The 14,647-nt window shown below is 47.4% G+C and overlaps 1 protein-coding gene across 1 annotated transcript in view; it reads left to right on the top strand.

Moving 5' to 3' along the window:
• vma12 (vacuolar ATPase assembly factor VMA12) overlaps positions 1-13,913 on the top strand; it is a 28,426-nt gene extending 14,513 nt beyond the window's left edge. Inside the window, exons 4-7 of the mRNA XM_078224586.1 lie at positions 3,227-3,316; positions 3,430-3,472; positions 8,679-8,791; positions 11,510-13,913. Of these exons, the coding sequence (XP_078080712.1) occupies positions 3,227-3,316; positions 3,430-3,472; positions 8,679-8,791; positions 11,510-11,605 (342 nt within the window). The 3' untranslated portion in view covers positions 11,606-13,913. The remainder of the gene's footprint in view (positions 1-3,226; positions 3,317-3,429; positions 3,473-8,678; positions 8,792-11,509) is intronic.
• Positions 13,914-14,647: the final 734 nt, after the last annotated feature.

The raw sequence follows: 14,647 nt of genomic DNA, 5'->3' as shown, positions 1-14,647 counted from the left end.
CAAATTCACCACCCTCTGCGAGAAGTAGTTCCTCCTCATCTCAGTTTTAAACCTACCGCCTCTCAACCTATTCTTGTGACTTCTTGGTCTAGATCATGGTTCTAAAGGGTCGTCCCTTTACTCTGAGGCTGTGCCCTAGGATCCTAGTAATGGAAACATCTTCCCCACGTCCACTTTATTCCAGGCCTTTCAGTATTCTGTAAGTTTCAGTGAGATCCCCCCCCCTGCCCCCATCCTTCTAAACTCCATCAGGTACAGAAATGGAGTCTTCAAATGCTCCTCATACGACAAGCTCTTAATTCCAGGGATCATTCCCGTGAACCTCCTCTGGACTCTTTCCAGGGCCAGCACATCCTTCCTTCGACACGGGGCGCAAAATAGCTCACAATATTCCAAATGTGGTCTGACCAGAGCCTTATAAAGCCTCAGCAGTACATCCCTGCTCTTGTATTCTATTCCTCTCAAAATTAATGCTAACAATGCCTTTGCTTTCCTAACTACCAACTCAACCTGCAAGTTAACCTTAAGAGAATCCTGAACTAGGACCCCCAAGTCCCTTTGCGCTTCCGATTTCTGAGTTCTCTCCACATTTAGAAAATAGTCAGTGCCTTTGTTTTTCCTACCAAGGTGCATAACCTTGCACTTTCCCACCTTGTATTCGATGTTCTTTGTGGTCACCTCTTTGCCACCCTCCTAACCTATCCAAGTCTTTCTACAGCCTCCCTGCCTCCTCAGTACTACCTGTCCCTTCATCTATCTTTGTATCATCTGTAAATCTTGCCACAATGCCCTCAGTTCCTTTATCTATTTATCTGGATCATTGGTTTTTAAAGTGAAAAGTTGTGGTCTCAATACTATCCCCTGTGAACTCACCTGCTGCCATCCTGAAAAGGACTCCTTTATCCTCCCACTCTGCCTTCTGCCAGTCAGCCAATCTTCTATCTATGATAGTGCCTTGCCACTAACACCGTGGGCTATTATCTTACTCAGCAGCGTCCTGTGCGGCACCTTGTCAAAGGCCTTCTGGAAATCCAAGTAAGTAACATCCACTGGCTGTCCTTTGTTTAACCTGCTCCTTACATCCTCAAAGATTTCTAACAGATTTGTCAGGCATGACCTCCCCTTGATGAAACCATGCTGATTTCGCCCTATTTTACCATGCACTTCCAAATATTCCGACATCTCATCCTTGATAAGGGACTCTAAAATCTTACCCATGACCGAGGTCAGGCTAACTGGCCTATAACTTCCTGCCTTTTGCCTCCCTCCCTTCTTAGACAGAGGTCTTACATTAGCCTTTTTCCAGTCCTCTGGGACCCTCCCTGATTCCAGTGATTCCTGAAAGATCACCACTAATACTACCACAATCTCTTCAGCTATCTCCTTCAGAACTCTGGGGTGTAGTCCATCTGGTCTCGGTGATTTATCAACCAGCTTCCCTTGCACCTGCTCCTTAGTAATGGCCACCTTTGCCCCCGACTCTCTTGCATTTTTGGCATGTTACTGGTGTCTTTCGCCATGAAGCCTGACGCAATGTACCTATTTAGTTCTGCTGCCATTTCTTTGTTCCTCATTATTACATCTCCAGCATCATTTTCCAGTGGTCCAAGGTCCACTCTTACCCTTTATATATCTAAAAGGACTCTTGCAATCATCTTTTATATTACTGGATAGTTTGCCTTCATATTTCATTTTCTCCCCCTACTTGTTGCTATTTTAGCCGTCCTCTGTTGGTTTTTAAAGGCTTCCCGCTATTCCTCGCCTCACGATATGCTCTTTCCTTTGCTTTTATGCGGTCCCTGACTTCCCTTGTTAGCCATGGTTGCCTCGTCCTCCCCTTAGTATGCTTCTTCCTAGAAATGAAATGTTGCTGTGTCTCCCAAAAACTCCTGCCTTTGCTGCTCCACCGTCTGTCCTGCAAGGCTCCTCTCCCAATCAACTCTGGCCAGCTCCTCCCTCATGTATCTGTAGTTGCCTTTACTCAACTGTAATACTGTTACATCTGATTCCAGCTTTTCCCCCTCAAACTGCAGGGTGAATTCTATCATGTTATGGTCACTGCCTCCTAAGGGTTCCTTCACCTTAAGCTCCCATATCAAGTTTGCCTCATTATACATCATTAAATCCAGAATTCCCTGCTCCCGAGTGGGCTCCACCACAAGCTGCTCCAAAAAGCCATCTAGAAGACATTCCACAAATTCCTTTTCTTGGGATCTACTACCAACCTGTTTTTCCCAGTCCATCTGCATATTGAAGTCTCCATGACCAACGTAATCTTGCTTTTCTTACACCAGAAGATAGAAAAGGTGTGTATTTCGTGCCCCAGATCCTGACTACTGCTCAGAGGCTGGTACATAAGGCAACCCCACCCCGTCTGCCCCCCTGCCTGTCCTTTCGATAGGACATTTATCCTTGGATATTTAGCTCCCAGCCCTGATCCCCTTGTAGCCGCATCTCTGTGACGCCTATAACATCGGACCTGCCAATTTCAATCTGCATTACGAGCTCATTTACTTTATTTCGTATACTGCGCGCATTCAAATACAACAGCCTCGGTCCTGCGCTAACTGCCTCCCCTTCTCTTTGTCCTCCCCTTATCTGCTGTGCCTGATGTTAGATACCTGACCCTTTCTAAACTCTCTGTCCTATTATTTGTTCTGGAGACTTTAATAACCTCTCCTTCCCTTTATCTGTTTTTATAATTTCCCATGCAGTTGAACCCATCCCTCCCACTATTTAAATTAAAGCCTTATCACAGCCCCGGTTATACGATTAGCCAGGACTCTGGTCCCAGCACGATTCAGTGGAGTCCATCCCATTGGAATAGCTCCCTCCTTCCCCAGTACTGGTGCCAATGTGCCATGAATTCAAACCCATTTCTCCCACACCAATCCTTAAGCCACATGTTTACCTCATTGGTCTTATTGACCCTGTGCCAATTAGCTCGTGGCTCAGCTAGTAATCCCGAGATTATTAACCTTTGGTTCTGCTTTTTAATTTAGTCCATAGCTGCTCATTTTCCCTCGGCAGAACCTCTATCCTTTTTCTACCAATGTCATTGGTACCCATGTGGACCATGACAACTGGATCTTAACCCTCCTGCTCCAAATTCCCCTCTGGCCGAGGAAGTCACTCAGTTCAAGGACAACTAGGGATGTTGGTAGACATTGTAAGTTCTGGAATGTTAAAAGGTTCTTTCCTCATGTCACTTGGACATCTCTTTCAGAACCCAGAGCTGGTGGCCAGATTGGAGACAATCAAAGCGAATCTTGCAAACCAAGAGTACAGACGCATTACCAAAAATGTCAACTGCCAGGTGTTGTAATTGATCTCAGTCTTTCTCACTCTGCTTCTGTCATGTTTGATTGGTCTAGCTTGGGACTGAAATTACATCCTGATCATAACCTTCTCTCATTGCTGTTTCTGTAGCAGATACACCGGTACGGCACTCTGGGAGATTTGGGAAGACAAGGTGAGTTTATTCTGGATTGGTTCCTGTTTCTCCACACAGACAGACTCGCACCGAATTCAGCACTAAACTGGCAGCTGTATTCCTGAGGTGTCACAGTGCGACTAGGGAAAGGTCACACTTGAACAATAATGGGAGCTTTACCTCCAGTCTGTTCAACACCTCACCCTGTGCTACAGGCTCGATAGAATGGGTACATCACTCTGTGTAGCACCCAGTCTGTAGCCAATCACAGTGTGTGCTCACACTGTGTTTTGACGTATTCGGTCTGCTGGATGTGAACATCCTTCCATCTTGAACATAAAGTTCAAACTAAGATAATGGACCGCTCCCTCTCTCGCCGTCCTTCCCTCTGTCCCTCCCACTCGTGGTGGAGTGGTACGGGTGCTGTTTGTCTGTTGGATGTGCTGTCTTTGCCAATGCTGACCAGGTGAGGATTGGATTCTGACAGGGGCAACACTGTGACCTCGGCATCACGGTGTCCAGTTAGGAAGTAGCAGCTCGGTCTCTTTTTGTGATGACGTGGGAAGATTTGTTCATTGTTCCACAGGAGCAGGCTGAGGGTAAGGGAGTGTGTTTCTGCATTTGATTTATTTATTTATTTTTCAGTTAAATTTGTGTTAAAAATCGGAGGTTTTTTTTTCCAAAACAGTAAGTAGGCCCAGGAGAAGCCTGGGAAGGTTTTTGGAGGGTTTAAAAGCAGACCGCACTTTTGAGCGGGCAGCGTTGGGAGCGGGCAGTGGACTGAGTGGGAAGTAGAGTGAGAGCTGACGGGCTTTGGCTCATCGGGCTTCGGTGTAAACAGGCAGAGGTGGGGTAGGTTTAGATAGTTTTTCCTGTGTCATTGGAAGAAAGGGGGAATTATGAGTGTGAGGCCAGTTTGTTGTTCTCAGTGTCGGATGTGGGAGGTCCTGGAGTCAGCTCGCCTCCCAGACGTCCATATCTGTGCCAGGTGCGTCGAGCTACAGCTCGTAAGGGACCACGTTAGGGAACTGGAACTGCAGCTCAATGACCTTCGTCTGGTTAGGGAGAATGAAGAGGTGATAGATAGGAGTTACAGGCAGGTGGTCACACCGGGGCCATGAGAGACAGACAAGTGGGTCACGGTTAGGAAGGGGAAGGGGAAAGGTCAGGTACTAGAGAGTACCCCAGTGGCTGTGCCCCTTAAAAATAAGTGCTCCTGTTTAAGTACTGTTGGGGGGAGCAGCCTACCTGGGGGAAGCAACAGTGGCCGTGCCTCCGGCGCAGAGTCCGGCCTGGCAGCTCAGAAGGGGAGGGAAAGGGAGGATGAACAAACTGACCACAGCACCAAGGTACAGGGAGCCGTCCTAGTGGGGGGAGAAACAAAAAATGTCGTAGAAATTGGGGATAGTACACTTTTGGATGCTGTTGGGGGGGGGGGGGGGGCGGGGGGTACTTAGCAGGGGTAAGCCATGGGTACAGGTCACTGGCTCAGAGTCTGTCCTTGTGGCTCAGAAGGGAAGGGGGGAGAGGAGTAGAGGATTAGTCATTGGGGACTCCATAGTTAAAGGGACGGATAGGAGATTCTGCGGGAACGAGAGAGACTCGCGGTTGGTATGTTGCCTCCCAGGAACCAGAGTCCACGATGTCTCGGATCGTGTTTTCGATATCCGTAAGGGGGAGGGGGACCAGCCCCAAGTTGTGGTTCACATAGGCACTCAAGACATAGGTAGGAAAAGGGATGGGGATGTAAGGCAGAAATTCAGGGAGTTAGGGTGGAAGCTTAGGGCTAGAACAAACAAAGTTGTTATCTCTGGTTTGTTACCCGTGCCATGTGATAGTGAGGAGAGGAATAGGGAGAGAGAGCTGTTGAACACGTGGTTACAGGGATGGTGCAGGAGGGAGGGATTCAGACACCTGGACAATTGGGGCTCTTTCTGGGGTAGGTGGGACCTCTACAAACAGGATGGTCTGCACTTGAACCAGAGGGGTACCAATATCTTGGGGGGGAAATTTGCGAATGCTCTTCGGGAGGGTTTAAACTAATTCAGCAGGGGGGTGGGTACCTGAATTGTAGCTCCGGTGTACAGGAGGTTGAGAGTAGTGAGGTCATGGATGAGGTTTCAGAGTCGCAGGAGTGTACTGGCAGGCAGGAAGGCGGTTTGAAGTGTGTACACTTCAACGCCAGGAGCATCCGGAATAAGGTGGGTGAGCTTGCAGCATGGGTTGGTACCTGGGATTTCGATGTTGTGGCCATCTCGGAGACATGGATAGAGTAGGGACAGGAATGGTTGTTGCAGGTTCCGGGGTTTAGATGTTTCAGTAAGTGCAGGGAAGGTGGTAAAAGAGGGGGAGGTGTGGCATTGTTAGTCAAGGACAGTATTACGGTGGCAGAAAGGACATTTGATGAGGACTCGTCTACTGAGGTAGTTTGGGCTGAGGTTAGAAACAGGAAAGGAGAGGTCACCCTGTTGGGAGTTTTTTATAGACCTCCGAAAAGTTCCAGAGATGTCGAGGAAAAGATTGCAAAGATGATTCTGGATAGGAGCGAAAGTAACAGGGTAGTTGTACTGGGGGACTTTAACTTTACAAATATTGACTGGAAAAGCTATAGTTCGAGTACTTTAGAGGGGTCGGTTTTTGTCCAGTGTGTGCAGGAAGGTTTCCTGACACAGTATGCAGATAGACCAACAAGAGGCGAGGCCACATTGGATTTGGTACTGGGTAATGAACCAGGTCAGGTGTTGGATTTGGAGGTAGGTGAGCACTTTGGTGACAGTGACCACAATTCGATTACGTTTACCTTAGCAATGGAACGGGATAGGTATATACCAAAGGGCAAGAGTTATAGCTGGGGGAAAGGAAATTATGATGCGATGAGGCGAGATTTAGCTGACATAGGTTGGGGAAGGAAACTGCAGGGGATGGGCACAATTGTAATGTGGAACTTGTTCAAGGAACAGCTACTACGCGTCCTTGATAAATATGTACCTGTCAGGCAGGGAGGAAGCAGACGTGTGAGGGAACCATGGTTTACTAAGGAGGTTGAATCTCTTGTGAAGAGGAAGAAGGAGACTTATGTTAAGATGAGACGTGAAGGCTCAGTTAGGGCACTTGAGAGTTACAAGTTAGCCAGGAAGGACCTAAAGAAGGAGTTAAGAAGCGCCAGGAGGGGACATGAGAAGTCTTTGGCAGGTAGGATCAAGGAAAACCCTAAAGCTTTCTATAGGTATGTCAGGAGTAAAAGAATGACTAGGGTAAGATTAGGGCCAGTCAAGGACAGTAGTGGGAAGTTGTGCGTGGAGTCTGAAGAGATAGGAGAGGCACTAAATGAATATTTTTCGTCGGTATTCACACTGGAGAGGGACACTGTTGTCGAGGGGAGTACTGGGATGCAGGCTGTTGGACTGGATGGGATTGATGTTCATAAGGAGGAGGTGTTAGCAATTCTGGAAAGGGTAAAAATAGATAGTCCCGTGGGCCGGATGGGATTTATCCTAGGATTCTCCGGGAGGCTAGAGAGCAGATTGCAGAGCCTTTGGCTTTGATCTTTGTGTCGTCATTGTCTACAGGAACAGTGCCAGAAGACTGGAGGATAGCAAATGTTGTCCCCTTGTTCAAGAAGGGGAGTAGGGACAACCCTGGTAATTATAGACCAGTGAGCCTTACTTCTGTTGTGGGCAAAGTTTTGGAAAGGATTATAAGAGATAGGATTTATAATCACCTAGAAAGGAATAATTTGATTAGGGATAGTCAGCACGGTTTTGTGAAGGGTAGGTCGTGCCTCACAAACCTTATTGAGTTCTTTGAGAAGGTGACCAAAGAGGTGAATGAGAGTAAAGCGGTTGATGTGGTGTATATGGATTTCAGCAAAGCGTTTGATAAGGTTCCCCATGGTAAGCTTTTACAGAAAGTACGGACGCATGGGATTGAGGGTGATTTAGTGGTTTGGATCAGGAATTGGCTAGCTGGAAGAAAACAGAGGGTGGTGGTTGATGGGAAATATTCATCCTGGAGTTCAGTTTCTAGTGGTGTACCGCAAGGATCTGTTTTGGGGCCACTGCTGATTGTCATTTTTATTAATGACCTGGATGAGGGCGTGGAAGGATGGATTAGTAAATTTGCGGATGACACTAAAGTCGGTGGAGTCGTAGACAGTGCGGAGGGAAGTGGCAGGTTACAGAGGGACATAGATAAGCTGCAGAGCTGGGCTGAGAGGTGGCAAATGGAGTTTAATGTGGAAAAGTGTGAGGTGATTCACTTTGGAAGGAGTAACAGGAATACAGAGTACTGGGCTAATGGTAAGATACTTGGTAGTGTGGATGAACAGAGGGATCTGGGTGTCCATGTGCATAGATCCCTGAAAGTTGGCACCCAGGTTGATAGGGTTGTTAAGAAGGCGTACGGTGTGTTAGCTTTTATTGGTAGAGGGATTGAGTTTCGGAGCCAGGAGGTCATGCTGCAACTGTACAAAACTCTGGTGCGGCCACATTTGGAGTATTGCGTACAGTTCTGGTCGCCGCATTATAGGAAAGATGTGGAAGTGTTGGAAAGGGTGCAGAGGAGATTTACCAGGATGTTGCCTGGTATGGTGGGAAAATCGTATGAGGAAAGGCTGAAGGGCTTGAGGTTGTTTTCGTTAGAGAGAAGAAGGTTAAGAGGTGACTTAATAGAGGCATACAAGATGATCAGAGGATTAGATAGGGTGGATAGTGAGAGCCTTTTTCCTCGGTTGGTGATGGCTAGCACGAGGGGACATAGCTTTAAATTGAGGGGTGAGAGATATAGGACAGATGTTAGAGGTAGGTTCTTTACTCAGAGTCGTAAGGGCGTGGAATGCCCTGCCTGCAGCAGTAGTGGATTCGTCAACATTAAGAGCATTTAAATGGTTATTGGATAAACATATGGATGATATTGGAATAGTGTAGATTAGAGGGGCTTTAGATTGGTTCCACTGGTCGGCGCAACATCGAGGGCCGAAGGGCCTGTACTGCGCTGTAATGTTCTATGTTCTATTTGCTTCAGAATGTTTCTGTGTCCGCAAAGATCCGCAGTCCCTTTAAACCCAGCGCTCCCAGTGGCTGTTGCTGTTGTGAGGAGCTGCTGGTACGGTTGAACTTTGCTCTGTTGTCACTCCAGCATCACTGGGGTCGACCCGGTGACCCCTGGCTGACCCGGTAACCCCTGGCTGGCCATAGCTTCTTGAAGCCGTGCTGTGTTCTCCTAATCTCTGCTGTTTTTGATGCAGTGCGATCGGTGAAGGCAGTGGTTGTGACCATCTTTAACTTCCTGGTGACGGTGGCCGCTGCGTTTGCCTGCACATACCTCGGCAGTCAGTACCTCTTCACAGACATCGCAGCGGTGAGTACAACAGAATCTGCTGCAGCCCACACAACAAAAGGGAAACGAGAAACATCGCTCACAAAGTACGATAGGGACGAGCTCTGGGAAAATGTAATAAAGTTGATGAGTATGAAGAGGGTAATGTTATAGGTCGGACAAACACAGAAACTGCTTCCTTTAGCCAGTGGATCAGGAATTTAAAATCATTGCAAAAGATGAGGAAATGAGAATTGTTTTCACACAGAGGATTGTTCTGATCTGGAACTGCAGACCTGAAGAGGTGGTGGAACCAGAGTCCAGAGGAATTTTCAGGAGGCAATTGGACCTGTGGAAAACAATCTGGGCTGTGGGACAAAATGGGTTAATGATTCTTTCAGAAAACTGGTACAGGCACAGCTGTCCAAATAGCCTTCTGCAGCGCCCTGCAAACCTATTGAAGCATGAGTATTTCCAAGTTTGCGGATGACCACAAAACCATGTGGAAGTGTGAGTTGTGAGGAGGATACAAAGACACTGCAACGGGATTTGGAGAGGCTGAGTGAGTGGCGAAAAATTGTCAGATGTGACACAATGTGGAGAAATGTGAGCTTATCCACTTTGGTAGGAATGAGAGAAATGCCGAGTATTTCTTAGATAATGAGTGTGGGAGGTGTCGGACTTCAAAGGGACCGGGGTGTCCTTGTTCATGAGTCACTGAAAGCTAACATGCAGGTACAGCAAGCAATTAAGTTGGCCTTTATTACAAGAGGAGTAAAGATGTCTTACTGCAATTACTGAGACTGCAGCTGGAGTCTTGTGTGCAGTTTTGTCCTCCCTGCTAAGAAAAGATTTATTTAGTGTAGAGGGAGTGCAGTGAAGGTTCACTAAACTAATTGCTGGAATGGAGGGATTGTTCAAGGAGAAAAGATTAAATAGACTGGACCGTTACTCTTTGGAGTTTAGAAGAATGAGAGGTGATCTCATTCAAACATACAAAAATCTACAGAGATTGACAGGATAGGGTAAATGGAGAAAGGATGTCTGGACGGCGTCTAGAACCGGGGGACACGGTCTCTGAATGAAGGGTCGGCCATTTAAGACTGAGATGAGAAGGAATTTCTTTACTCAGAGAGTGGTGAATCTTTGGAATTCTCTGTCCCAGAGGCTGTTGGAGGCTCCATCACTGGGAATGTTCAAGATTAATATTGATAGCTTTCTAGATATTAAAAAAAACCCAGACGATACGGGAATAGTGCAAGAAAGCTGTGTTTTTGTTGTTATCACAAAGCTGATTTATATGACTTTTATCAAGAATATTAGCCCATATTGAAGTTTATTAACATCAGCAGAAACGGCCCCCAATGACTGGATCAGCCCTGGATGTGACCTAACAGGAAGATCCAATCAGTGAATTCACTGCTATCTCATCAGGTTAGATGATTGAGTGAATCTCTTCCCACACTGGGAGCAGGTGAATGGTTTCCCCCCAGTGTGAGGTCAGATGATGTCCTGAACCCAGTCCCACAGTGAAAGTACCTGAGTGGTCTCTCGTTATTGTGAACAATATCAGCTCTCGGAAACTTTTATAACACTTCTCACAGTCAAGGCACTTAAAAGGTCTCTCATTCTCATTGAATGGTGGAGCGGGCCCAAAGGGCTGAATGGCCTACTCCTGTTCTTATCACAAAGGGGGACACGGCTACAGGAGAGAAGTTACAGTAAATGCTATGATGGGAGTGTTAACACACCAGAGGGTCAGGCCTCAATGGGTCAGTTACTGTAGCAGGTGCACCAGACAGAGCAAAAGTTAAGTTTTAACTTTATTATTGTCACAAGTAGGCTTACATTAACATTGCAACGAAATTACTGTAAAAATCCCCTAGTCGTCGCACTAGGGTACACTGAGGGAGAATTTAGCACGGCCAATGCGCCTGACCAGCACGTCTTTTGAACTGTGGGAGGAAACCGGAGCACCTGGAGGAAACCCACGCAGACACGGGGAGAACGTGCAGGCTCCACACACACACTGACCCAAGCCAGGAATCAAACCTGGGTCCCTGGCGCTGTGAGGCAGCAGTGCTACAGGCCTTATGTGGGTTTCATTGGGGAAAATGCCTCCTTTCCTGCACTTTAAGAAATAGATAAAGTCTGGTGAACAATATTTGAAAATGAATGAATTGTGGGATCATTGCTTCTGTGAAATGAGATCCTGCTCACATTTCCCCCAATGTGAGCGAGCCGCGGATAGATCGAGTGTGGCTGGCTCAGCCTCAGTCTCTGCTATTGGCTGAGCCACAGTCTCCCAATTACTCAGGGTCTGGACACTCTGAGCATGTGCAAGTTTCTGGATTTCACTGGTCAATGTGTATAAAACACCTAAAGATTGCTTTTTGAACACACTTCTGATTTTACAATCAGTGCCAATCTCCGTCGCAGTTGGTAAACCAAGGCCTGAGCTGAACGCAGGATTGGGCTGTGATACCCTCAGTAACGTGCTGACTCTCTCTCTGGCTCAGCCTTGCCCAAGCTTCACTTGTTGTTTGTTGACAACTGTACACGGATATGATTGATTCCTTGTGGGCCAAATGCTATATTCTGTGGAATATAACTGGGAGTCTGATACATGCAGTAAGTGAACATGTCACGGGGAATATCTTGTACTGAGCTGCAACAGTTGTGCTGCAAGACAAAGAATGTGGCTGATGTGTTCTCAATGTGCTGTGTAATATATTCTCTCTCTCTCTCTCTCTCTCTCAGCGGGTCCTGTCTGCACTGATTGTGTCCTCTGTGGTTGGTTTGGCAGAGCTGTATGTGATTGTGCGGGCGATGGAAGGAGAACTGGGAGAGATGTAGCACGCTGATGTGTAACGCTATGTTGAAAGCTCATTTCACATGCTGAGATTGGTGTTCCAATGTTTCACCTGAATTTGCTCTGTGGCTGCTTGGGGTGACACTGCATACTGTGGGGATGTTTGAAGTTTCTCATTCTGGGTTTGTGCGAGGGGAACCTGTATTTTTTCACTTGATCCCATGCTTGGAGCAGTGATGTCCCCATTCCTGTTCTTCTGTTGCTTTGAGGTCTTTAAGGAGTGAACCAGCTATAGTTACATGGAACCTGCTTTCCCTTTAGTGCAGCTGCCAGCGTGAGGTGAGCCTCGCTTGGTCAGCGTTACTCCACCTTGTTCCCATTGGGAATTCTCTGCTTTCAAACTGAACAGCTCAACTTTGAAACATAGAAAAACTCCAGCACAAAACAGGCCCTTCAGCCTCACAAGTTGTGCCGAACACATCCCTACCTTTTTAGACCTACCTATAACCCTCCATCCTATTAAGTCCCATGTACTCATCCAGGAGTCTCTTAAAAGACCCTATTGAGTTTGCCTCCACCACCACTGACGGCAGCCGATTCCACTCGCCCACCACCCTCTGTGTGAAAAACTTCCTCCTAACATTTCCCCTGTACCTACCCCCCAGCACCTTAAACCTATGTCCTCTCGTAGCAGCCATTTCCACCATGGGAAAAAGCCTCAGAGTCCACCCGATCTATGCCTCTCAACATCTTATAAACCTCTATTAGGTCTCCTCTCATCCTACGTCTCTCCAAGGAGAAAAGACCGAGCTCCCTCAGCCTATCCTCATAAGGCATGCCACTCAATCCAGGCAACATCCTTGTAAATCACCTCTGCACCCTTTCAATCTTTTCCACATCCTTCCTGTAATGAGGCGACCAGAACTGAGCACAGTACTCCAAGTGGGGTCTGACGAGGGACTTATATAGCTGCATCATTATCCCCGGACTCCTAAACTCAATCCCTCGATTGATAAAGGCCAGCACACCATACCCCTTCTTAACCACCTCCTCCACCTGCGAGGCCGATTTTAGAGTCCTATGGACCCGGACCTCAAGGTCCTTCTGATCCTCCACAGTACTAAGAGTCTTTCCCTTTATATTGTACTCCTTCATCCCATTTGACCTGCCAAAATGGACCACTACGTATTTATCTGAAGTCCATCTGCCACTTCTCCGGCCAGTCTTGCATCCTATCTATGTCCCTCTGTAACTTCTGACATCCCTCCAGACTATCCACAACCCCACCAACCTTCGTGTCGTCGGCAAACTTACCAACCCATCCCTCCACTTCCTCATCCAGGTCATTTATGAAAATGACAAACAGCAAGGGTCCCAGAACAGATCCCTGGGGCACACCGACCTCCATTTGGAAAAAGATCCATCTATACCCACTCTCTGCCTCCTTTGGGCAAGCCAGTTCTGGATCCACAGGGCAGCAGCACCTTGGATCCCATGCCCTCTCACTTTTTCTAGAAGCCTTGCATGGGGGACCTTATCGAACGCCTTGCTAAAATCCATATAAACCACATCTACCGCTTTCCCTTCGTCAATGTGTTCAGTCACATTTTCGAAGAACTCCACCAGGCTCGTAAGGCACGATCTGCCTTTGACAAAGCCATGCTGAGTATTCTTGAGCATACTAAACCTCTCTAAATGCTCATAAATCTTGTCCCTCAAGATCTTCTCCATCAGCTTACCAACCACTGAGGTTAGACTCACCGGTTGGTAATTTCCTGTTGTTACAATGTAGGAGGAGGCCATTTGACCCATTGTGCTGTGCTGGCTCTTTTCACTTGGTATGTGTCTCCCGCCTTTTCCCCGTAACCCTGCAGGTATTTTCTCTTCAGATTATTGTCCAATTCCCTTCTGAAAGCCATGAATGAACCTGCCTCCACCGCTCTCAGGCAGTGCATTCCAGATCCTAACCACCGACTGTAAAAATGTTTTTCCTGGTGTCACTGTTGCTTCTTTTGCCAATCGTTTTAAATTGTTGTCACCTGGTTCTCAAGCCTGGTTTTTTGCTACCAAATAAACCTGTTGGTCTTTTAACTGGTTTTGTTAGACTTCTTACTGTGTTTACCCCAGTCCAACGCCGGCATCTCCACCTCAAGCCTTCTGTCAGGGGGGACAATTTCTGCCTCTGCTCTGGTGAGAACCCCTCATGATTTTAACACCTCAATCAAATGTCTTCTCAATCTTCGCCTCTCGCGGAGACCAGCTCCCTTTCCAAACTATCGACAGAATAGTGTCTGGAAATTTATGAAATGTAAACCAAGCGTCGCAGGTGAAATAAAATCTACTTTCCACTTTCCTGATGTGTCGTCTCTGATTGTTGGTGAGCTGCGCTAGTGACTGATGGAAACCCAGTGATAGGCGAACATCCAAACTACTGAAGAACCCAACAAAACCATTCTGTTTATCCAACGTGAAATAGGACAGTGCAGAGAGAACTTTACTCTGTATCTAACCCCGTGCTGTACCTGTCCTGGGGGTGTTTGATGGGGGCAGTGTAGAGGGAGCTTTACTCTGTATCTAACCCGGTGCTGTACTTGTCCTGGGAGTGTTTGATGGGGACAGTGTAGAGGGAGCTTTACTCTGTATCTAACCCTGTGCTGTACCTGTCCTGGGGGTGTTTGATGGGGGCAGTGTAGAGGGAGCTTTACTCTGTATCTAACCCGGTGCTGTACCTGTCCTGGGAGTGTTTGATGGGGACAGTGTAGAGGGAGCTTTACTCTGTATCTAACCCCGTGCTGTACCTGTCCTGGGGGTGTTTGATGGGGGCAGTGTAGAGGGAGCTTTACTCTGTATCTAACCCGGTGCTGTACCTGTCCTGGGAGTGTTTGATGGGGACAGTGTAGAGGGAGCTTTACTCTGTATCTAACCCTGTGCTGTACCTGTCCTGGGGGTGTTTGATGGGGGCAGTGTAGAGGGAGCTTTACTCTGTATCTAACCCGGTGCTGTACCTGTCCTGGGAGTGTTTGATGGGGACAGTGTAGAGGGAGCTTTACTCTGTATCTAACCCGGTGCTGTACCTGTCCTGGGAG

This window comes from Mustelus asterias, chromosome 12, assembly GCF_964213995.1.
Source record: "Mustelus asterias chromosome 12, sMusAst1.hap1.1, whole genome shotgun sequence".
NCBI lineage: Eukaryota > Metazoa > Chordata > Chondrichthyes > Carcharhiniformes > Triakidae > Mustelus > Mustelus asterias.
The sequence above is the reverse complement of the archived record's forward strand: the minus strand, read 5'-3'. Positions and strand labels throughout refer to the sequence as shown.